The 23,191-nt window shown below is 45.3% G+C and overlaps 1 protein-coding gene across 2 annotated transcripts in view; it reads left to right on the top strand.

Annotated features, from left to right (window-relative positions):
- The window catches only part of LOC144493794 (regulating synaptic membrane exocytosis protein 1-like), a 259,737-nt gene that overhangs the window by 216,891 nt on the left and 19,655 nt on the right, over window positions 1–23,191 (top strand). For both annotated transcript variants that reach the window (XM_078213289.1, XM_078213291.1), the window contains one exon: window positions 11,062–11,163. In XM_078213289.1, the coding sequence (XP_078069415.1) occupies window positions 11,062–11,163 (102 nt within the window). The remainder of the gene's footprint in view (window positions 1–11,061; window positions 11,164–23,191) is intronic.

The following is a 23,191-nucleotide window of genomic DNA, read 5'->3' as shown; positions in this document are numbered from 1 at the left end:
AGGTACAAACAGATATAGACATTTAACATAGTATTGTTCTTATGAATGGGTACATTTCCTTATGTCTGTATCTATCAATGGTTGGTTCAGCTCATTCAGGTGTTAATTGGTTTCCTCGCATTCATATTTTCCCGCTCTTCCTATGGCTAATCTATTCCCTTTGTCTCGGGTTTTCCTTATCTCAAAAGATGTCTCGACCCTTGGCTTGGCTTTCTGAGGTGTTTGTTTACTTTGAGTCACTGTCTGTGATTTAGAAATGGCTTGTCTGTTAGGTTTTGATTTAAAGTGATTTCTGTGTCAGTGGAAGCCGGTGTCTGCTTTATGGCTCCTTTCCCAGTTAACTCTTTATGTGCCAGGCAGCCATTTTAAAGTGTGCTTTCCTTGTGCTTTCCTTGTATTTTCCCCTTACAGTCCCCCCTTTTGGTCGGATTATAGCTTCCACAATCCCTAGACCAACAATTATACATTCACATATACAAATTTTCGTTCTTCTCTCCTCCTTTGTTTCTTTCGATGTCTTCATTTCTTCCAATATCTTCATTTCTTCCAATGTCTTCAGGGATCTTCATTAGGGGCTCTTCTTCGATGTACACACTGGCTCCTGGCACAATTCTTGTCAACATTATTTTAAAACAGACTTTAAGGCATCCAATAGTCAGACAACAGACAATTATAATGACAATGAGTATGACCAATCCATGTAACAGGTACGACTCCCAGGACTCTCCCACCAGCCATGCCAGCCAACTACTTCCTCTCTTCCTCCCTGTCTAAAGTTATCAAGTTGTTTCCTGATGTCATTGATGACCTGTGTAATGTTGTAAGACTCATCTGTGACATGGGTTATGCATTTGTTGCCTATGATTGCACATACTCCCCCTTGTTGTGCTAACTGGTAGTCCACTGCGTATCGTGTCTGCTGCGCATACAATCTTAGTTCAGCCATTTCTTGGTTAACAGCCTCCAGTGCTTTTGAAGTGCTGTTTCCCAGGATTGTTAGTCCACAAACAATATGGTTTCTATTCTTTGCTCCAATTACCCTGGCTGATCCCCCCCAGAGATAAAACTCCAAGGAACCCATACCCCAGTGAGGATCCCAGTGTACCCGGGGCTTCCCAGTCAGCGCAGAATTCCCTGCTAATAGCCCGGGTTACTATTCTCCTCCGAATGTACCCCTTCTGAGGGCATGGAACAGTCAGTGGTCCGATTGTTCCTACCGCAAAACGGTTTGGGAGGTTTGGTGTTTCTGTCATGTAGGTACCATTGAAGAGGAACACATATCCCTTCTTAGCCCGGTAACACATAGTGTCCCGATTATGAGTTTGCTCATACTGCCAATTGTTCAGTTTATTTGGCTTCCCATTTGATTCCACCACCTGGTAAGTATCAAAGGGGTATGTCCATTTGGCTGAGCTTACGTGAGTTCCATTGCATTACCCACAAATAAGCTGTCTTCCCGCGGTTATATTTAAACATTTCCGTTCGTCACAAATACAAGTAATCTGTCCCTTGTTAATCCGACAATGTTGACGGACACACTGTGTCTGTACACAAGAATCATTCTTAGGGACTAAGGCATAGGCACATCCCCATCCCTGCCCCATAAAACAAAGCGGATAGCTTGCAGTATCTGAACAAGCTTTTCCTCCCACCTGTTGGGAGGAAAAGCTTCCAGACACCTTTCCCTCTTATGTCTAATTTCATGTGGCCCATTCCACTTTGGTGCAAACCCTGGTTTGTCGGGTAATGTTTTCACTAGGACGCGACTTCCCGCTGTTGGGATGTCAGGGAGCATTTCAAGCTCTCTCTCTGCATCTTTTATTTCCTGATTGTCTTTTACCAATTTGCGCATCCCTTTTAGCTGGGTGCTCAGGTCCAGAACGTATCTCTTGATTTTATCTTTTAGTGGACCGACATCGGTCCCACCTGTTATGATGCTTTCTGGTAATTGCATCACCCGTCCTGTCATTAGCTCATAAGGGGTTAATCCGGTTGTCCAGTTTGTGGTAGCTCTTAATTTCATTAAAATAGTGGGCGATACCTCTGTCCACCTTCTCCCTGATGTCTGCATGGCTTTAGCTAGTGCATTTTTTAGTGTTCTGTTCATACATCCCACCATTCCAGAGCTCTGTGGCTGGTAGGGGATGTGAAATTTTTCTTTTATCCCCATTAATAAGCATACTGTTTTTATCACCTTTCCAGTAAAGTGCGTTCCCTGGTCCAAATCGATTTGTAGGGGTACTCCCCATCTTGGGATTCCCTCCTCTGCCAATATCCTAGCCACTCTGGTAGCAGTACAGTTTGAAGTAGGGAACGCTTCTACCCACCTGGTGAACTGGTCTATGATAACCAGACAGTAAGTTTTGCCATGGGACTGTGGTAGTGGTCCTGTGAAATCTATTTGTAGATGTTCCCAGTGTCCCTTTGGTCTCGGCTGGTGTCCCATTCTAATTTTTATGGGTCTACCAGGGTTGTGTTGCGCGCACGTCACGCATCGGTGACAGTGTCGGGCAATATCTTTTCCCATTCCCTTCCACCACCACTCCTTCCCAATATTAGTTATCATGGCCTCTCTACCCACATGTGAGAGTCCATGATGTAGCTCCAATAGGGTGTTTTGTATGCACTCTGGTGCCATTACCTTATCCTCCCGTCTCCAAATGTCATCGGTCCCTTTGACCGCTCCCTGGGCTTCCCATTTCTCTTTTTCTTCCTTTGGGGTATCCTCATGCAAGCCCCGAACGTCTACTTCGGCTCCTGTCTGCTGCTATTGGCAATTGGTCAATTATTTCCTGTTCTAGGGCTAACTGTGCCGCCCTATCTGCGGCTTGATTTCCTTTGAAATTTAACCAGTCTGGGTTATCTCTTCCGGGCTCTTTTGGTGCACTTTAATTTTTATTACTGCGGCTTCTCTAGGTCTCTCACTAGCTCTCAATAATGCCTCAATTCTCTGCTGGTGCTTGGAGGGTTCATAACCCCGTGGTTATGAACCCTCTCCTTCCCCAAGCTGTCATGTAATCATGTGTGACTCCGAAGGCACAGCGGCTATCTGAATAAATGTTTACCGCTTTACCCTCAGATAACTCAAGTGCCTGTGTGAGTGCCACCAGTTCTGCCACTTGTGCGGACAAGCCTCCGTCAATTCTACCCGACCTTACTGTTTCTAATTTATCATTCACTACTGCCCATCCTGTCCGTGGTGATCCTTCCACATGTTTGCGTGACCCATCCACAAAGAGGGTCTCCTCAGCTGTTATCAGGGGCATATCCTTTATCCTACCCTCTCCTTCATCCACATCCCCACAATTGTGGGGTTCTCCTTCGTCTAAGATCCCTTCTGCTGGGTTATTTCCCGTATCCCTTATTATTGTTCCGGACTTGCTGGGAGGTAGGAGGACAGCTTCCCATTTAGCCTTTTTCATGTTTGAGACTGACTTTAGTTTTCCCGTGTTCAGCTTTTCCACCAAGGTGTGTTTGGTGTGAAGGATTATATTCCCTGCCATGATTACTGGTTCGCTCACCTTTACAGCCCAGGCGGCGCAATCCAAGGCGGCTATGCACCTTGGCAGTCCGGTGACTACCGGCCCCTCTGCGGCTGAATAATACCCTATGGGTCTCTTTCTGTCGCCATGGTCCTGTGTCACTACTGCGGAATAGAACCCTTCCTCATTATTACAATGAATGTGGAAGTCCTTGTTAAGATCGGGTAATCCGAGTCCGGGGGCTGATATTAGTTCTGTTTTTAATTTAGTGTAAGCTTCTTCTTGCTCGGGTCCCCACTCTACGGGGTCTAAAGCTGGCTTCCCCCCTTTAACGAGTCTCTGTATGGGTTCTGCGAGTTTTGAGAACCCTTGGATGAAACTCCGACTGTAGTTGAATAGTCCTAGCACCTTTCTAACCCCTCTTATGTTAACGGGTCGCGGCATCTGTTGTATTGCCTCTTTCCTGTCCGCCGGTATTTCTTTAAGTCCTTGGGATATAAGGTGCCCTAGGTATAGGACCTGTGATTTCCCGATCTGCGCCTTTTTGGGGCTGACCTTCAACCCCGCGGCTTTTAATTCGTTCAGCACTAAATATAAGGCTTCTTAATGTCCTGACTTGGACTCTGAAGCTATTAGGATGTCGTCTACATATTGTAGGGTCGTGCTACCCTCTGGCAGTTCTACCCTGTTTAGGATGTCACTCATCACTCGATGGAATATAGAGGGGCTGTTGTGGAATCCCTGTGGTAAACGGGTCCAAGTGTACTGCCTGTCCCCCACTGTAAATGCGAATTTGTCTTGGGATTCAGGGTCCAATGGTAAGGACCAGAATCCATTAGCTATGTCCAGTACTGTAAATATTTTATGCTCCTGTGACAGTCCATTCAGGATTGTCGAAGGGCTTGCTACAATGGGGTGCAGCTTGGACGTGACTTTATTAAGTCCGGTATAATCTATCGTGAGCCTATAGCTTCCGTCAGGTTTGTTCACTCGCCATGTTGGGGAGTTAGTGGTGCTTGTGGTTTCTCTCAGGATCCCTCTTTCCACTAACCCTTTAACAATCTCTACTACACGTTTCTCTGCTTCTGGTTTGATTGGGTATTGTCGGTGTGGCTTATGCTCTGGTCCCGGTACCTTTATTGGGTCCGTTTTGGTTAAACCGGTATCTAACTTTGTTTCAGCCCATACTCCGGGAACGGAAGCACAGATGGCTCCGAACCCTCCTGTCTCTAACTCCCATTTTCTGGTGGTGACTGTGGCCACCTCAATGGTTTCGAGGTGACTTGTACGTTTCCCTATTCTAGTTTTTCGACCATCCTGTCTTGGCCAAATTAATTCTCCCTTCCCACAGTCTATCAAGATCTCATATTCTTTCATTAAATCATTCCCCGTTATTGTACCCTCGTTATTTCTGCACACATAAAACCTCATTGGTATATACAGATTATTTATTTCTACTAACGTGGTCTCACTCAGGTAGGCGGGTGTTTTGTTCCCTCCTATCCCGGTCAGATAAATCATTTTATTTGTAGTGGGTAAGGGTAGGTCGGTAACGGATATGGATGCCCCTGTGTCCACTAGCATCTCACATTGCCTGCCCCCTACCAGTGCTGACACATAAATCCTTCCCTCCTTTTTACCCTTGTGGACGGGGGCTGCAGACCATCAATCCTGCTGACCCTGGGTGTTTTTTGGCTCCTCCGGTTCAGCTGGGGACATGGATTGGGTTGGGGGTCTCCCATGCTTATTCCAACATACTGCTTCTGTATGTCCGTGTTTATTACAGTGGCTGCAATGCTTACCACTGTTCCCAGTTTTGTTCTTTCTCCGTGGAGTCCCGCAATCCCTCGCAAAGTGCCCTTGTCGGCCACAATTGTGGCAAATCAATTTAGGCTTTGTTCCATTCCCGTTACTGTAGGCTGCTATTCGTTCTAGCCTTGCTCTTGCCTGGGGTTTCTCTTCCCCTGGGATGCCGCTAGCCCATTCCACCAGCTCATCGTAATCTTGGGACATAACCACTCCCATTTTTAGGATGAGCTGGTGAGAACTGGAGAGTCCATCCTTAAAAGCCTGGATGAGCGCTCGATCCCCTCGCCCTGGATTCCCTTGTCCTGAGCACTCTTGGTATATCCGGAACAATCGTTCCCCGTACTCAGAGGCTCCTTCTCCCTTTAGCTGCTTTGTGGTGGTAATTCTGCTCCAGTTAGTGGGAGCATTCCCTAAGACCCTCTGAATTTCTTCTTTAAACTGTAAGAAGGGTGCCTGTTGGGCATCTATCTCTGCTGTTAGGGGGATTACATGTGTCCACTGTCCCCCATTATAATCCTGTGCTATAGGGGCAGCGGGTCCACCTGCTACCTGCCTCCACTTATCCGCTGGACAGGCTGCCCTGACCAGCTGGTGTACGTCTCTTCGGTTTAATTGGTGTCCTACCCAGATCGTGTCTAATTCTTCCCAGAATGTAGTGTTCACGCTTCTACTTTGTAATTTGCCCAGGGAAGTCATTATCTGCTGTCTCTCACCTGAGGTAAAGGGTTTATAACTTGCTTTTGGTCGCGTTGCTGTTCCCCCTCGGGTTATGGACGCTAAGTTGTGCTCCAGCTGTTCCCATTCCTCTGAGGGAGCGGTTGGTCCTCGCTGGGTAGACTCATAAGAAGGTAGAGGATCAGTTTCTCCTCCCCACTGCCTTTCTAAAACCTGATTTTGCTTTTCCAGTTCCCTCACTCGGGATTCTAATTCTCCAATTCTTTCTTTATCTTCCCTCCATTTCTTAGTCGAGGCAGCTACTTGTTCAATTAGACCTGCTAACAGATGTGTTAACATTACTCCTATTTTCTTTGTTTTGTTTCTTTTTTCTTTATCTCTGCTGCTGCTCTAAGGTTTGAGAAGCATGCCAGCCATCCTTTTGCATTCTCTTTATTAACTCCTTCCTGTCTGTCATGTAAATTTCAATCAGGGAACCTGCAGATCCCCTTTTAACTCCACTATCTGCCATTTCACAGATTTCACTAACCCCGGCCACGATTACTCTTTCATAAAGTGTGCTCTCTACCGTAGGGACTTCACTACCCCCGGCCACTATTACTACTCTTAGCAAAGTGTGCTCTCTACCGTAGGGACTTCACTACCCCCGGCCATTATTGCTATTCTCACACCGTGTTTCACTGCCGTTACAGGGTTTCAAGTTATACTCACGGCTTCCACGATTACCACTTCGGCAACGTGCTTCTCCACCGGAGTCCGGTTTAGGTCAGAGTTGATCAAACTCCTGTTCCGCCCCGCTTTTCACAATATTGACAGTACAGTTCTCAACTTTTCAAACTTTCATGCAATCAGCTGGCACCTCTGCGTCTGTTCGCCACTACAGAGTTTGATGTTAAACCGACTTCTGCCCCTTGTGCTTCACAATCCTTTAGTGCCCTTGGTGTCTCTCACTCACTTCAATTCCTGACCTTCACGTGGCAGATTTCTGCTCTTAATAGCCAGTCTAAGGCAGAGATTTTGAGACAGGCACTACCGTCCTTTTGTTGATCAGCACAAATCACAGTTTCTTATTACTATCAGCAGTTAGTACTTATCACTATAACAAATACACAGTACAAATATTTCCCCCTTGTAAACTGTATTTTCTGATCCAGTCTGACTCTCAGATTCCGCGATCTCTACCCCGGTTGCGATCGTGGCCAATCGATCTCACCAGTAATAGGATCCTAGCCGACTACGCCAATTTGTTGTGGGAAAAATCCACTAGTAGTCAGACTTCGAGATTCAGAGAACACACTTTATTCAACGGAGCTCCGGGAGACAAGGCACAAGTCAGTAGTAGACCACCTCTCGGTAAAATGTCGGGAGCAGTCCATCTTTATACTCTCTACACAATGGATGGACCGGTGATTTGAACATTATCACATCGTTTTAGGCAGGTACAAACAGATATAGACATTTAACATAGTATTGTTCTTATGAATGGGTACATTTCCTTATGTCTGTATCTATCAATGGTTGGTTTCGGCTCATTCAGATGTTAATTGGTTTCCTCGCATTCATATTTTCCCGCTCTTCCTATGGCTAATCTATTCCCTTTGTCTCGGGTTTTCCTTATCACAAAAGATGTCTCAACCCTTGGCTTGGCTTCCTGAGGTGATTGTTTACTTTGAGTCACTGTCTGTGATTTAGAAATGGCTTGTCTGTTAGGTTTTGATTTAAAGTGATTTCTGTGTCAGTGGAAGCCGGTGTCTGCTTTATGGCTCCTTTCCCAGTTAACTCTATGTGCCAGGCAACCATTTTCAAGTGTGCTTTCCTTGTATTTTCCCCTTACACTCCCACAGTCCAAAGATGTGCCGGTTAGGTGAATTGATCATGCTAAACTTCTCTCAGTGTAGCCAAACAGGTGCCGGAGTGTGGTGACTAGGGGATTTTCACAGTAACTTCATTGCAGTGTGAATGTGAGCCTACTTGTGACTGGTAAATAAACTTTAACTCCGAAAAAGAGTTAGCCACATTGTTGTAGATCTAAAGTTACTTGTAAGTCAGACCTGGTAAGGACAGCAGATTTCCTTCCCTCAAGGACATTAGTGAACCAAATGGGTTTTTATGATAATTGACAATGGTTTCATGGTTATCGTTAGACTTTTAATTCCAGAATTTTACGGAATTCAGATTTCACCATCTGCCATGGTGGGATTCAAACCTGAGACCATTACTTTAGGTCTCTGGACATTACCACTGCATCACCATCTCCCCAATTCTGCCATTTGGCAGATGAGGTTCATCACATGGAACTTGTGTGTGACTTCTCTATGTTTCCCATAATTTGACCCAAAGAATAATGCTGATAAACCCTACATTAACATTACCAATAAACCTTGCATTAATAAACCTTACAAGATAATATTCACCAATTTATTCTGAATTTAGATAAGATAAATTGGAAATACTCACCAACAAATCACCTACTGGTTTCCCTGTGATGTCTCTTGGAAGTGAACGCACAATTTCACTGGCACCGTGTCTCTGAGTCCCTCTTGTTTCCTTTTGCTTCTTTAATCATGCTCAGTCAGTGAAGTCTCACACACTCTCTCTCATTCCACTAAGCCTCCCTCACCGAGTCTCAGAAAGCTCACTCTTCTCTCCTTTAAACCCTGCTGGGGTGGAAGTGAGTGTCAGGACATTGATGCACATTACCTTAACAGAGCCCACATTTGTTGACAATCTCTGAGGTGGGAGTGTTGCGGAGCAAGAGAGGGATGCAGGTGTGGAATATTTTTTTACTGTCAAATCCACACAATGCTGACATGTTGCCTAGGTCATTTTACTGCCAGAAGAATATTTTAGTGCTTCTCTTTAAGCGGTCCACTTTGAATGAGCCTAGTTTCTTGTAGTGCAGAAATGTCTACTTTTTTCCTTCTTGATCGTGCATGCATCATCAACCTGCATGTTGACAGGGGTTTCCTTTTGAAGTAATGTATTGCTAAACTTAAGCCAAATACAGAGACTCATGAAATTCAGATTTTAAGACGTGACTTTGTTAACCAAAAGATCGAATGGGAGAATGATATAAAGTAGCCCAGCACTTCAGGTAGAGAATGCGGACAGCCCAATATCACTCTGAAAAACAATGCCTCCGTGAGGGCAATTATACATTTTCAAAATCATATTTCCCACCTTTCCAGTAGGCATTATCCAATAAACATTAATACAAATCAGTCAATAATCAGCTCTGTCACCAACTTCAGCCAGTAACAATTTACATCCTGGGCTCATGGGATCTTATTTGTCCTTAATTTTCGATGTTACCTTCCTGTGTTGCCCAGCAACACGCTGGACCATGAAATGGGAAAATGATTCCCGCAGACTTAAACCCATGTGACACGAGTCCGACCCTGAGAAAATCCTTATGTCTGCCTTGCACCTGCATTATCAGTTTTGAGCTATATAGTTCTATTCATCAAACTGACGTTGGTAGCCATTTTGTTCCCGACAACTGCTGATAAAGTAGCTGCATTCAGTAAAACCACTGTCCCTGGGAATGCAGGCTCCATCTGCTAACCCATCCCATCAAACCCTGCTCTATCTTGCTGTTGGCTGAAGTTTCACAAAATGTATTCTAAAAGCAAACTGCATCCATTTTATAAATTCAAAATACATGTTTTAAATGAAGAATACTTGTTATTAGCTGTCTTTTATAATGACAGCTCTTGTCAGTGCTTTCCATTTTCTAAGATCATTCACCCTTAAATCAGTATTGTGTTAATGTTCTCAAACCATGATTGTGTTTTCTATTAGCCTAATTTAGCACCCCTACATCACTGCAGAAGGTCATGTTTTCTTTTATTCATTCGTGGGACATGGGTGTCGCTGGCTGGCCAGCATTTATTGCCCATTCCTAGTTGTCCTTGAGAAGGTGGTGGTGAGCTGCCTTCTTGAATCGCTGCAGTCCGTGTTCTGTGGGTTGACCCACAATGCTGTTCGGGAGGGAATTCCAGGATTTTGACCCAGCGAAGGAATGGCGGCGATATATTTCCAAGTCAGGATGGTGAGTGGCTTGGAGGGGAACTTGCAGGTGGTGGTGTTCTCATGTATCTGCTGCCCTAGTCCTTCTAGATAGAACATAGAGCATTACAGCGCAGTACAGGCCCTTCAGCCGTCGATGTTGCGCCGACCTGTGGTCATGGTTTGGAAGGTGCTGTTGAAGGATCTTTGGTGAATTGCTGCAGTGCATCTTAGAACATAGAAGAACATAGAACATAGAAAAAATACAGCACAAACAGACCCTTTGGCCCACAAGTTGCGCCGGTCATGTCCCTACCTATCTTGTAGATAGTACGCACTGCTACTACTTAGCGTCAGTGGTGGAGGGATTGAATGTTTGTAGATATGGTGCCAAACTAGCAGGCTGCTTTGTCTGGATGGTGTCAAGCTTCTTGAGTGTTGTTGGAGCTGCCCTCATCCAGGCAAGTGGGGAATATTCCATCACACTCCTGACTTGTGCCTTGTAGATGGTGGATAGGCTATGGGGAGTCAAGAGGTGAGTTACTCGACGCAGTATTCCTAGCCTCTGACCTGTTCAGGTTTTCTTTTAGTTTTTTTCAACTACAGAGGTTGGTTAGTTTTATACTCAATGTTCTGCTGCTCCCCCCTCCGACTCCTTCCTGGAGACTAGGCCACGAAACCCCGAGGTAAGTTAGCTTTTATACTCAGTGTTCTGCTCCCTGGAGCAGTCAGAGGCCGCAAAGTTAAATCTTATACTCAAGTTACTGGAGACACATCGTCTCGAGAGTAACTGATAATCATTTATGCTGGTGTCATTGCATTATCAGTATCCTCTGATAGCAAGTATATTTTCATTGTTGAGAATGCTGCTGTGAATTATCCTGCATCAATATTTTATATATGATCAATTTTCTATATAACAAAGTTGAGGAAATTGGCTCTAATGCCTGCTGTAAATTTTGGTGTCCCTCAGAATGCCTGGAAACAGTTCCATTTTCCTGTGTTTGGTATATGTGAATGAGAACTAGGATTTCTTAAAGCCAAAGAATATATCTTTTTAAACTTTAAATTTCCTTTATCTCCCCAGGTGACATTCAGATTGGAATGGTCGATCGGAAAGGGCAGCTGGAAGTTGAAATAATTCGAGCCCGAGGCCTCAATCAAAAAACAGGCTCTAAATCACTCCCAGGTAAATAACCAGTTTGATCTTTGTGATGCTGTAGATGTTGAAAGGCTAAATGCAATGATGTACACGTTAACCATGTTCTTGAAATCTGGTGGGTGGGGAGGGGGAGAGTTTCTTCATGAAAACACAGTAAGAAGTCTCACAACACCAGGTTAAAGTCCAACAGGTTTATTTAGTAGCAAAAGCCACTAGCTTTCGGAGCACTGCTCCTTCATCAGCTAAGTGGGAGTTCTGTTCGCAAACAGGGCATATAAAGACACAAAGTCAATTTACAAAATAATGGTTGGAATAATGGTTCTTCATGAAAACACAGTACAGATAACTGAAATGTTTAGCAATTGATAGAGATGACATGTTGTAAAGGAATTAGTCAGGAATTTTACTGCTGATTACTCTTCCAGGCCTTCTGCTGCAAGGTGTATAGAATCATAGAATCCTACAGTGTGGAAGGAGGACATTTGGCCCACCGATACTGCACCGACCACAATCCCACCCAGGCCCTATTCCCATAACCCTCATGCATTCAGCCTAGCTAGTCCCCCTGCAACTAAAGGGCAATTTAACATGGTCAATCCACCGAACCCGCACATCTTTGGACTGTGGGAGGAAACTGGAGCACCTGGAGGAAATCCACACAGACATGGGGAGAACAAAGAAAATTACAGCACAGGAACAGGCCCTTCGGCCCTCCAAGCCTGCACCGACCATGCTGCCCGACTCAACTAAAACCCCCTACCCATCCGGGGACCATATCCCTCTATGCCCATCCTATTCATGTACTTGTCAAGATGCCCTTTAAAAGTCACGACCGTATCCTCCTCCGGCAACGAGTTCCAGGCACCCACTACTCTGTGTAAAAAATCTGTCTCGTACATCTCCTTTAAACCTTGCCCCTCGTACCTTAAACCTATGCGCCCCAGTAATTGACTCTTCCACCCTGAGAAAAAGCTTCTGACTATCCACTCTGTCCATGCCTCTCATAATCTTGTAGACTTCTATCAGGTCTCCCCTCAACCTCCGTCGCTCCAGTGAGAACAAACCAAGTTTCTCCAACCTCTCCTCATAGCTAATACCAGGCAACATCCTGGTAAATCTTTTCTGTACCCTCTTCAAAGCCTCCACATCCTTCTGATAGTGTGGTGACCAGAATTGAACACTATATTCCAAGTGCGGCCTAACTAAGGTTCTAGAAAGCTGCAACATGACTTGCCAATTTTTAAACTCAATACCCCGGCCGATGAAGGCAAGCATGCCATGTGCCTTCTTGACTACCTACCTACCACTTTCAGTGACCTGTGTACCTGTACACCCAGATCCCTTTGCCTATCAATACTCTTAAGGGTTCTGCCATTTACTGTATATTTCCTATCTGTATTAGACCTTCCAAAATACATTACCTCATATTTGTCCGGATTAAATTCCATCTGCCATCTCTCCGCCCAAGTCTCCAACCAATCTATATCCTGCTGTATCCTTTGATGGTCCTCATCGCTATCCGCAAATCCACCAATCTTTGTGTCGTCCGCAAACTTGCTAACCAATCCAGTTACATTTTCCTCCAAATCATTTATATATATATATATATTACAAACAGCAAAGGTCCCAGCACTGATCCCTGGGAAACACCACTTGTCACAGCCCTCCATTCAGAAACGCACCCTTCCACTGCTACCCTGCTGACCGAGCCAGTTTTGTATCCACCTTGTTAGCTCACCTCTGATCCCATGTGACTTCACCTTCTGCACCAGTCTGCCATGGGGGACCTTGTCAAAGGCCTGACTGAAGTCCATGTAGATAACATCCACTGCCCTACCCTTCTTCAGGAGCCTGAGACTCCGAAAGCTTGTGCTGCCAAATAAACCTGTTGGACTTTAACCTGGTGTTGTGAGACATCTTATTGCGCTTACCCCAGTCCAACGCCGGCATCTCCACATCAGGGAAAACAAACACAGCCTATCCAGCTCATCCCATGCAGCATCCTCTTCACCTTCTCCTATACAATCATGGCATTGCAATAGTGTGATGCCCAGAACTGAACAGGATATTCCATCTGTGGCCTAACCAATTGTACCAAGATCTCCTTTCTATGCCCTGGCTAATGAAGGGACAGTAAGAAGTTTAACAACACCAGGTTAAAGTCCAACAGGTTTATTTGGTAGCAAAAGCCACACAAGCTTTCGGAGCTCTAAGCCCCTTCTTCAGGTGAGTGGGAATTCTGTTCACAAACAGAGCTTATAAAGACACAGACTCAATTTACATGAATAATGGTTGGAATGCGAATACTTACAACTAATCAAGTCTTTAAGAAACAAAACCATGTGAGTGGAGAGAGCATCAAGACAGGCTAAAAAGATGTGTATTGTCTCCAGACAAGACAGCCAGTGAAACTCTGCAGGTCCACGCAACTGTGGGAGTTACAAATAGTGTGACATGAACCCAATATCCCGGTAGAGGCCGTCCTCGTGTGTGCGGAACTTGGCTATCAGTTTCTGCTCAGCGACTCTGCGCTGTCGTGTGTCGCGAAGGCCGCCTTGGAGAACGCTTACCCGAATATCAGAGGCCGAATGCCCGTGACCGCTGAAGTGCTCCCCAACAGGAAGAGAACAGTCTTGCCTGGTGATTGTCGAGCGGTGTTCATTCATCCGTTGTCGCAGCGTCTGCATAGTTTCCCCAATGTACCATGCCTCGGGACATCCTTTCTTGCAGCGTATCAGGTAGACAACGTTGGCCGAATTGCAAGAGTATGTACCGTGTACCTGGTGGATGGTGTTCTCACGTGAGATGATGGCATCTGTGTCGATGATCCGGCATGTCTTGCAGAGGTTGCTGTGGCAGGGTTGTGTGGTGTCATGGTCACTGTTCTCCTGAAGGCTGGGTAGTTTGCTGCGGACAATGGTCTGTTTGAGGTTGTGCGGTTGTTTGAAGGCAAGAAGTGGGGGTGTGGAGATGGCCTTGGCGAGATGTTCGTCTTCATCAATGTGTTATATATTTAAAACATTGATGAAGACGAACATCTCGCCAAGGCCATCCCCACACCCCCACTTCTTGCCTTCAAACAACCGCACAACCTCAAACAGACCATTGTCCGCAGCAAACTACCCAGCCTTCAGGAGAACAGTGACCATGACACCACACAACCCTGCCACAGCAACCTCTGCAAGACGTGCCGGATCATCGACACAGATGCCATCATCTCACATGAGAACACCATCCACCAGGTACACGGTACATACTCTTGCAATTCGGCCAACGTTGTCTACCTGATACGCTGCAAGAAAGGATGTCCCGAGGCATGGTACATTGGGGAAACTATGCAGACGCTGCGACAACGGATGAATGAACACCGCTCGACAATCACCAGGCAAGACTGTTCTCTTCCTGTTGGGGAGCACTTCAGCGGTCACGGGCATTCGGCCTCTGATATTCGGGTAAGCGTTCTCCAAGGCGGCCTTCGCGACACACGACAGCGCAGAGTCGCTGAGCAGAAACTGATAGCCAAGTTCCGCACACACGAGGACGGCCTCTACCGGGATATTGGGTTCATGTCACACTATTTGTAACTCCCACAGTTGCGTGGACCTGCAGAGTTTCACTGGCTGTCTTGTCTGGAGACAATACACATCTTTTTAGCCTGTCTTGATGCTCTCTCCACTCACATGGTTTTGTTTCTTAAAGACTTGATTAGTTGTAAGTATTCGCATTCCAACCATTATTCATGTAAATTGAGTCTGTGTCTTTATAAGCTCTGTTTGTGAACAGAATTCCCACTCACCTGAAGAAGGGGCTTAGAGCTCCGAAAGCTTGTGTGGCTTTTGCTACCAAATAAACCTGTTGGACTTTAACCTGGTGTTGTTAAACTTCTTACTGTGTTTACCCCAGTCCAACGCCGGCATCTCCACATAATGAAGGCAAGCATTGCGTATGACTTCTTCACCACTCTTTCTACCTGTGCTGCCATCTTCAGGAATCTATGGACTTGTGCACCAAGATCCCTTTGCTCCTCAACACTCCCTAGGGACCTACCGTTCATTGTGTATATCCTACCCATATTAGGCCTCCCAAAATGCATCACCTCAAACTTAATCAGGATTAAATTTCATCTGCCATTACTATGCCCAACTTACCAGCTGATCAATATCAGTCTGTAGCCCAAGACTATCCTCCTCATTATCAACAAGACCACCAATTTTCATGTCATCTGCAAGCTGACAAATTATACCTTCTACAATCATATCCAAATCATTAATATATATAACAAACAGCAAAGGTTCAGCACCGATCTCTGTAGTGCATCACTGGTCACAGGCTTCTCATCACAATAGCAACCTTCCATCATAGAATCATACAGCACAGAAGAGATCCTTCAGCCTATCGAGTCCGCACCGACGCATTAGAAACACCTGAACTCTCACCTAATCCCATCTGCCAGCACTTGGCACGTCGCCCTGAATGTGCCAAGTGCTCATCCAGGTACTTTTTAAAGGATGTGAGGCAACCCACCTCTACCACTCTCCCAGCCAGCACATTTCCAGACTGTCATCACCCTCTGGGTAAAAATGTTTTTCCTCACGTCCCCCCTAAACCCCGTACCCCTCACCTTGAACCTATGTCCCTTCATGATTTACCCTTCAACTGCTCCTTATCCACTCTGTCCATGTCTCTCATAATCTTGTACACCTCAATCAGGTTGCCCCTCAGTCATCTCTGCTCCAATGAAAACAAATCAAGCCTATGCAACCTCTCTTCCTAACTTAAATGTTCCATCCTGGTGAATCGCCTCTGCACCCCTTCCAGTGCAATCACATCCTTCCTATAATGTGGCAACCAGAACAGCATACAGTACTCTAGCTGTGGCCTCACTAAAGCTCTATACTACTCTGATGTGACTGCTCTGCTTTTGTAATCTATGCCTCGACTGATGTCCCATATGTCTTTTTCACCTCCCTACTAACATGTCCTTCCACTTTCAGAGATCTGTGGGAAAAGACAACAAGGTCCCTTAGTGCCCTACTATTCATTGAATACTTCCTTGTAAAATTACTCCTTCCAAAGTGTATCACCTCACAATTTATCAAATTACCCTTATCCCATGTGAATATACGTTTTTTACAAGTATCCCATGTGGGACCTTGTCAAAGGCTTTGCTGAAATCCTCTAAACTACATCGGCTGCACGACCCTCGTCTACACACCTGGTCACCTCCTCAAAAAATTTAATCATATTTGTTAGGCATGACCTCCATCTGATGAAGCCATGCTGACTATCCCTGATCAAGCTTTGCCTCTCAAGTGGAGGTAGATGCTCTCCTTCAGACATTTCTCTAATAGTTTCCCTATCACTGACATGAGACTTACTAGTCTGTAGTTCTCTGGTTTATATCTACAACCCTTCTTAAATAGCAGAACCACAATAGCTGTTCTCCAGTCATCTGGCACCTTCCCTGGGTCAGAGCCCCTGCAATCTCCTCCCTTGCCTCCCACAGCAGCCTAGGGCACAATTCATCTGAGCCTGGAGATTTATCCACTTTTAAGGCTGCCAATACCTTGTCCTTCTGTTAAAGTAAAATTTAAAGTTTATTTATTAGTCACAAGTAAGGCTCACAACACTGCAATGAAGTTACTGTGAAATCCCCCTAGTCACCATATTCCGGCGCCTGTTCGGGTCAATGCACCTAACCAGCATGTCTTTCAGATTGTGGGAGGAAACTGGAGCACCCAGAGGAAACCCACGCAGACATGGGGAGAACGTGCAAACTCCACACAGACAGTGACCCAAGCCGGGAATCGAACCGGGAACCTGGCACTGTGAGGCAGCAGTGCTAACCACTGTGCCACCGTGCTGCCTGTGTTAATTTGCTCAAGAACCTCACAGTCCCTCTCCCTGAATTCCATACCATTATCCTCATTCTCCTGGGTGAAGAGTGATGTGAAGTATTCATTCTGCAGTAAGTGCCTGAGGCTTGAGGAGCTTCAGCTCAGAATCATACTGCAGACATGTATGTCCTGGATCACATCTGACACACCACCTATCCTGCCATCCTAAATGTGTTTTAAATAGTTACTGAATTTAATTTTTCAATTCTTTATGGTGCTTTTTATATATTTTCAACTTACAAAAGAACAGTTTCAATCCTATTTTAAATTTTAGAAATGGAAAGGGCGGCATGGTGGCAGAGCAGTTAGCACTGCTGCCTTATTGCAGTGACTGTCTTTGTGGAGTGTGCACAATCTCCCTACGTCATCTCCCTATGTCTGTGTGGGTTTCCTCCAGTTTCCTCACACAATCCAAAGGTTACATGGATTAGACATGGTAAATGCATAGGGTTATAGGGATAGGGTGGGGGGAGGGCCTGGGTAAGATACCGTCAGAGAGTCAGTGCAGACTCCATGGGCTGAATGGCCTACTTCTGAACTCTAGAGATTAAATGATTATATGAATTCTATGAAATCTGAAAAACTTACTAGATACCATGTATGCTAAACTGCTAATCCCTGCAGCAGGACAAGACTATTTTCTGAAGAGTGAAGTAGTTAGAAACCAAATAAGTACCATTTTGATCCAAATTCCCAAATATACTCGCTCACTTACCTTGTATCATCTCTCCATGTTCTTCCTATCAAAATGTATCACCTCACACTTCTCTGGATAGAGCTTTATCTGCCACTTATCTGCCATCAGCCTATCTATGTCCTTTTGAAGTTCCACACTGTCCTCCTCACGATTTTACAATACTTCCAAGTTTTGTATCCTCCACAAACTTTGAAATTGTCCCCTGCACACCAAGACTGTAAGGAGAGGGAAGGCCTGGAGTCATAGACATTTACAGCGTGGGAACAGGTCTTCTGGCCTAACATGTTCATGCTGCCCAGTTTTTACCATTAAGCTAGTCCCAATTGTCCTTGTTTGGCCAATATCCCTCTCTACCAACTGTAACTGTCCAAATGCTTTTTAAAAAACAAAATTGTACCTCCTCCTACTACTACATCTGGCAACTCGTCCCAGACACTCGCAACCCTCTGTGAAAAACTTGCCCCTCTGGACCCTTTTGTATCTCTCCCCTCTCACTTTAAACCTATGCTCTCTAGTTTTAGACTCCCCTTCCGTTGGGAACACATGTTGACTTATCTATGCCCCTCATTATTTTCGAGACCTCTATAAGATCACCCCTCAGCCTCCTACGCTCCAGAGGAAAAGTCCCAGTCTATCCAGCCTCTCCTTATTACTCAAACCATCAAGTCCCAGTGGCATCCTAGTAATTCTTTTCTGCCCTCTTCCTAGTTTAGTAATATCATTTCTATAATAGGGTGACTGGAACTGTACACAGTATTCCAAGTGTGCGCTTACCAATGTCTTGTACAACTTCAACAAGACGTCCCAACTCCTGTATTCAATGTTCTGACCAATGAAACCAAGCATGCTGAATGTCTTCTTCACCACCCTGTCCACTTCTGACTCCACTTTCAAGGAACTATGAACCTGTATCCCTAGATCTCTTTGTTCTACAACTCTCCCCAATGCCCTACCATTAACTGAGTAAGTCCTGCTCTGGTTCAATCTACCAAAATGCATCACCTTGCATTTATCTAAATTAAGCTCCATCTGCCATTCATCAGCCCACTGGCCCAATTGATAAAGATCCAGTTGCAATCCTAGATAACCTTCTTCACTGTCCACTATGCCACCAATCTTGATGTCATCTGTAAACTTACTAACTATGCCTCCTAAATTCCCATCCAAATCATTAATATAAATGACAAATAACATTGGACCCAGCACCGAGGCACACCATTGATCACAAGCCTCCAGTTTGAAAAAAACCCTCTACAACAACCCTCTGTCTTCTGTCATGAAGCCAATTTCCAATTGGCTACATCAGTATGGAGCCCATGAGGTTTAACCTAATGCGGTACCTTGTCAAAAAAGTCCAAGTAGGCAACGTCAACTGCACTTCCCTCATCTATCTTCTTGATTACCCTTTCAAAAAATTCACTCAAATTCAGTGAGACATCATCTTCCACTTACAAAGTCACGCTGACTGTCTCTAATCAGTCCTTGCCTCTCTAAATGCCTATGGATCCTGTCTCTCAGAATACCTTCTAACAACAAGTCCAAAAGATGTGTGAGTTGGGTGGATTGGCCATGCTAAATTTACCCCAGTGTCAGGGGGATTAGCAGGGTAAATGTAAGGGGTCACGGGGTTAGGGCCTGGGTGGAATTGTGGTCGGTACAGACTCGATGGGCCAAATGACCTCCTTCTGTATTGTAGGGATTCAATTCTATTCTAACTTACCCACTACAGACATTAGGCTCACTGACCTATAGTTCCCAGGCTTTTCCATGCAGCCCTTAAACAAAAGCACAACATTTGCCACCCGCCAATTTTTGGGCACATCACCTGTGGCTGTCGATGATTGATTCAAATATCTCTGCGGGGGGACCCACAATTTCCTCCCTAGCCTCCCACAATGACCTGGGATACTCCTGGGGACTTATCTATCTTGATATGCTTGAAGACTTCCAACACCTCCTCTTCGAACATCCATGCCTTTCTCAACAGTGAATACTGATGAGAAATATTCATTTGGGACCTCACCCATCTCTTGTGGATCGCACTTGTTGATCCTTAAAAGGCCCTATTCTTTCCCCAGTTACTCCTTTGCCCTTTATGTAGAAGCTCTTTGGATTCTCCTTTGCTTTATCTGCCAAAGCAATTTCGTGTCCCCTTTTTGCCCTCCTGATTTCTCTCTTAACTCTACTCTGACACCCTTTATACTCACGGGTGAGGCACAGTGGTGCCTCACAGCTCAAGGGACCAATTCCTGGCTTGGGTCGCTATCGAGTTTGCACGGTCTCCCCATGTTTACATGGGTTTCCTCTGGGTGTTCCGGTTTCCTTCCACAGTCCAAAGATGTGTGGTTTAGGTGCATTGGCCATGCTAAGTTGCCCCTTAGTGTCCTGGGATGTGTAGGTTAGAGGGATTAGGGAGGTAAATATGTGGGGTTACGGGGTAGGGCCTACGTGGGATTGTTGTCGATGCAGACTTGATGGGCTGAATGGCCTCCTGCTGCACTATAGGGTTTCTATGATTTCTTAAAGGGATCGCTTGATTCCAGCTGCCTATGCATGTCTCTTCTTTTTGACCGGGGCCTCAATATCCCAAGTCAACCAGGGTTCCCTACTTCTACCAGCCTTGCCCTTCACTCTAAAAGGAATGTGCTTACCCTGAAGCATGGTTAATGCAACTTTGAAAGCCTCCCACTTACCAGATGTCCCTTTGCCTGCCAACAGACTCCCCCAATCAACCTTTGAAAGTTCTTGTAAGATACCATCAAAATGCACCCCAATTTAGAATTTTAACTTTTGTGCCAGACCTATCATTCTCCATAGCTATCTTAAAATGGAATTATGGTCACTGGTTCCAAAGTGATCCCTCACTCACTCGTGGTATTATCATGGCTGATCATACACTTTTAATATCCCACTCCCACTTTCACTTCCCTTAATCCCTTTAGCCGCAAGAGCCCTGTCCAGCTCCCCCTTGAACATATCGAACAAACTGGCCCCAACAGTGGTAGAGACTGGCTTACCATTCATTCTTAGACTTTGACTCCTAGTTTTGGACTTCCCAAACATTGGGAACATTCTTCCCACAACTAGCCTGTCCAGTCCCATCAGGATTTTATGTGCTTCGATAAGATTCCCACTCATTCTTCTAAATTCCAGTGAACACAAGTCGATCCAGTCATTCTCCATAAGTCAGTCCTGCCATTCTGGGAATCAGTCTTGTGAACCTTTGCTGGACTCCCTCAATAGCAAGAATGTCCTTCCTCAGACTAGAACATAGAAAAGCTACAGCATAAACAAGCCCTTTGGCCCACTAGTTGCGCCGAACATGTCCCTACCTACTAGGCTTACCTATAACCCTCTATCTTACTAACTTCCATGAACTTATCCAAACGTCTCTTAAAAGACCCTATCGAATCCGCCTCCACCACCACTACTGGCAGCCGATTCCACACACCCACCACCCTGAGTGAAAAACTTACCCCTAACATCTCCTCTGTACCTACTCCCCAGCACCCTAAACCTGTGACCTCTTGTGGCAACCATTCCAGCCCTGGGTAAAAGCCTCTGAGAATCCATTCTATCAATACCTCTCAACATCTTATACACCTCTAACATCCTTCGCCTCTCCAAGGAGAAAAGACCTAGCTCTCTCAACCTCATAAGGCATGCCATCTAATCCAGGTAATATCCTTGAAAATCTCCTCTGCACCCTTTCTATGGCTTCCACATCCTTTCTGTAATGAGGCGACCAGAACTGGGCACAGTACTCCAGGTGGGGTCTGACCAGGGTCCTATACAGCTGCAGCATTATCTCCCGATTTCTAAACTCCATTCCTCTATTGATGAAGGCCAGTATTCCATACGCCTTCTTAATTACAGCCTCTACCTGCGACGCTGCTTTGTGTCCTATGAACCTGGACCCCAAGATCCTGCTGCTCTTCCACACTGCCAAGCGTCTTACCCTTAATATTATATTCTTTCATCCTATTCGACCTGCCAAAATGAACCACCACACACTTATCTGGGTTGAAGTCCATCTGCCACACCTCCGCCCAGTCTTGCATCTTATCTATGTCTCATTGCAACTGCTGACATCCCTCTACACTATCCACAACACCACCAACCTTTGTGTCATCAGCAAACTTGCCAACCCATCCTTCCACTTCCTCATCCAGGTCATTAATAAAAATCACAAAGAGCAAGGGTCCCAGAACAGATCCCTGGGGCACTCCACTGGTGACCGACCTCCATGCTGAAAAAGACCCACCTCCAACCACTCTTTGCCTTCTGTGGGCAAGCCAGTTCTGAATCCACAAAGCAATGTCCCTTTGTATCCCATGCCCCTTCACTTTCTCAATAAGCCTTGCATGGGGCACCTTATCAAACGCCTTGCTGAAATCCATATAAACCACATCTACCGCTCTTCCCTCGTCTATGTGTCTAGTTACATCGTCAAAAAATTCAATTAGGCTCGTAAGGCATGATCTGCCTTGGACAAAGCCGTGCTGGCTATTTCTGATCATACTATTCCTCTCCAGATGTTCATAAATCCTGCCTCTCAGGATCTTCTCCATCAACTTACCAACCACTGAGGTTAGACTCACTGGTCTATAATTTCCTGGGCTATCTCTTCTCCCTTTCCTGAATAACAGAACCACATCCGCAATCCTCCAATCCTCCGGAACCTCTCCCGCCTCCATTGATGACGCAAAGATCATCGCCAGAGGCTCAGCAATCTCTTCCCTCACCTCCCACAGTAACCTGGGGTACATCCCATCTGGTCCCGGCGATTTATCTAACTTGATGCTTTTCAAAAGCTCCAACACATCCTCTCCCCTAATGTCCACATGCTCAATCTTCTCAGTCCACTGCAAGTCTGTACTGCAACTACCAAGATCCTTTTCCACTGTAAATACTGAAGCAAAGTATTCATTGAGTACCTCTGCTATTTCTACCAGTTCTATACAGACTTTCTCACCGTCACATTTGATAGGTCCTATCCGTCACATCTTATCTTCTTGCTCTTAACATACTTGTAGAATGCCTTGGGGTTTTCCTTTATCCTGTCTGCCAAGGCCTTCTCATGACCCCTTCTTGCCCTTCTAATTTCCCTCTTAAGTTCCTTCCTACTAGTCGTATACTCTTCTAGATTTCTAACATTACATAGCTCCCTGAACCTTTTGTAGGCTTTTCATTTCTTCTTGACTAAATTCATTACAGCTTTCGTGCACCATGGTTACTGTAACCTACCATAACTCCCCTGTCTCATTGGAACGCTGCTGTGCAGAGCTCCAGACAAAATTTTCCTTGAAAATTTGCCACATTTCTTCTGTACATTTCCCTGAGAAAACCTCCTTCCAATTTATGCCTCTAATTTCCTGCCTAATAGCCTCATAATTGCCCTTACTCCAAATAAACACTTTCCTAGCTTGACTGATCCTATCTCTCACCAATGCTAATGTAA

Source organism: Mustelus asterias, chromosome 5 (genome assembly GCF_964213995.1).
Source record: "Mustelus asterias chromosome 5, sMusAst1.hap1.1, whole genome shotgun sequence".
NCBI lineage: Eukaryota > Metazoa > Chordata > Chondrichthyes > Carcharhiniformes > Triakidae > Mustelus > Mustelus asterias.
Note: the sequence above shows the minus strand (reverse complement) of the source record. Positions and strands in the feature narration are given on the sequence as shown.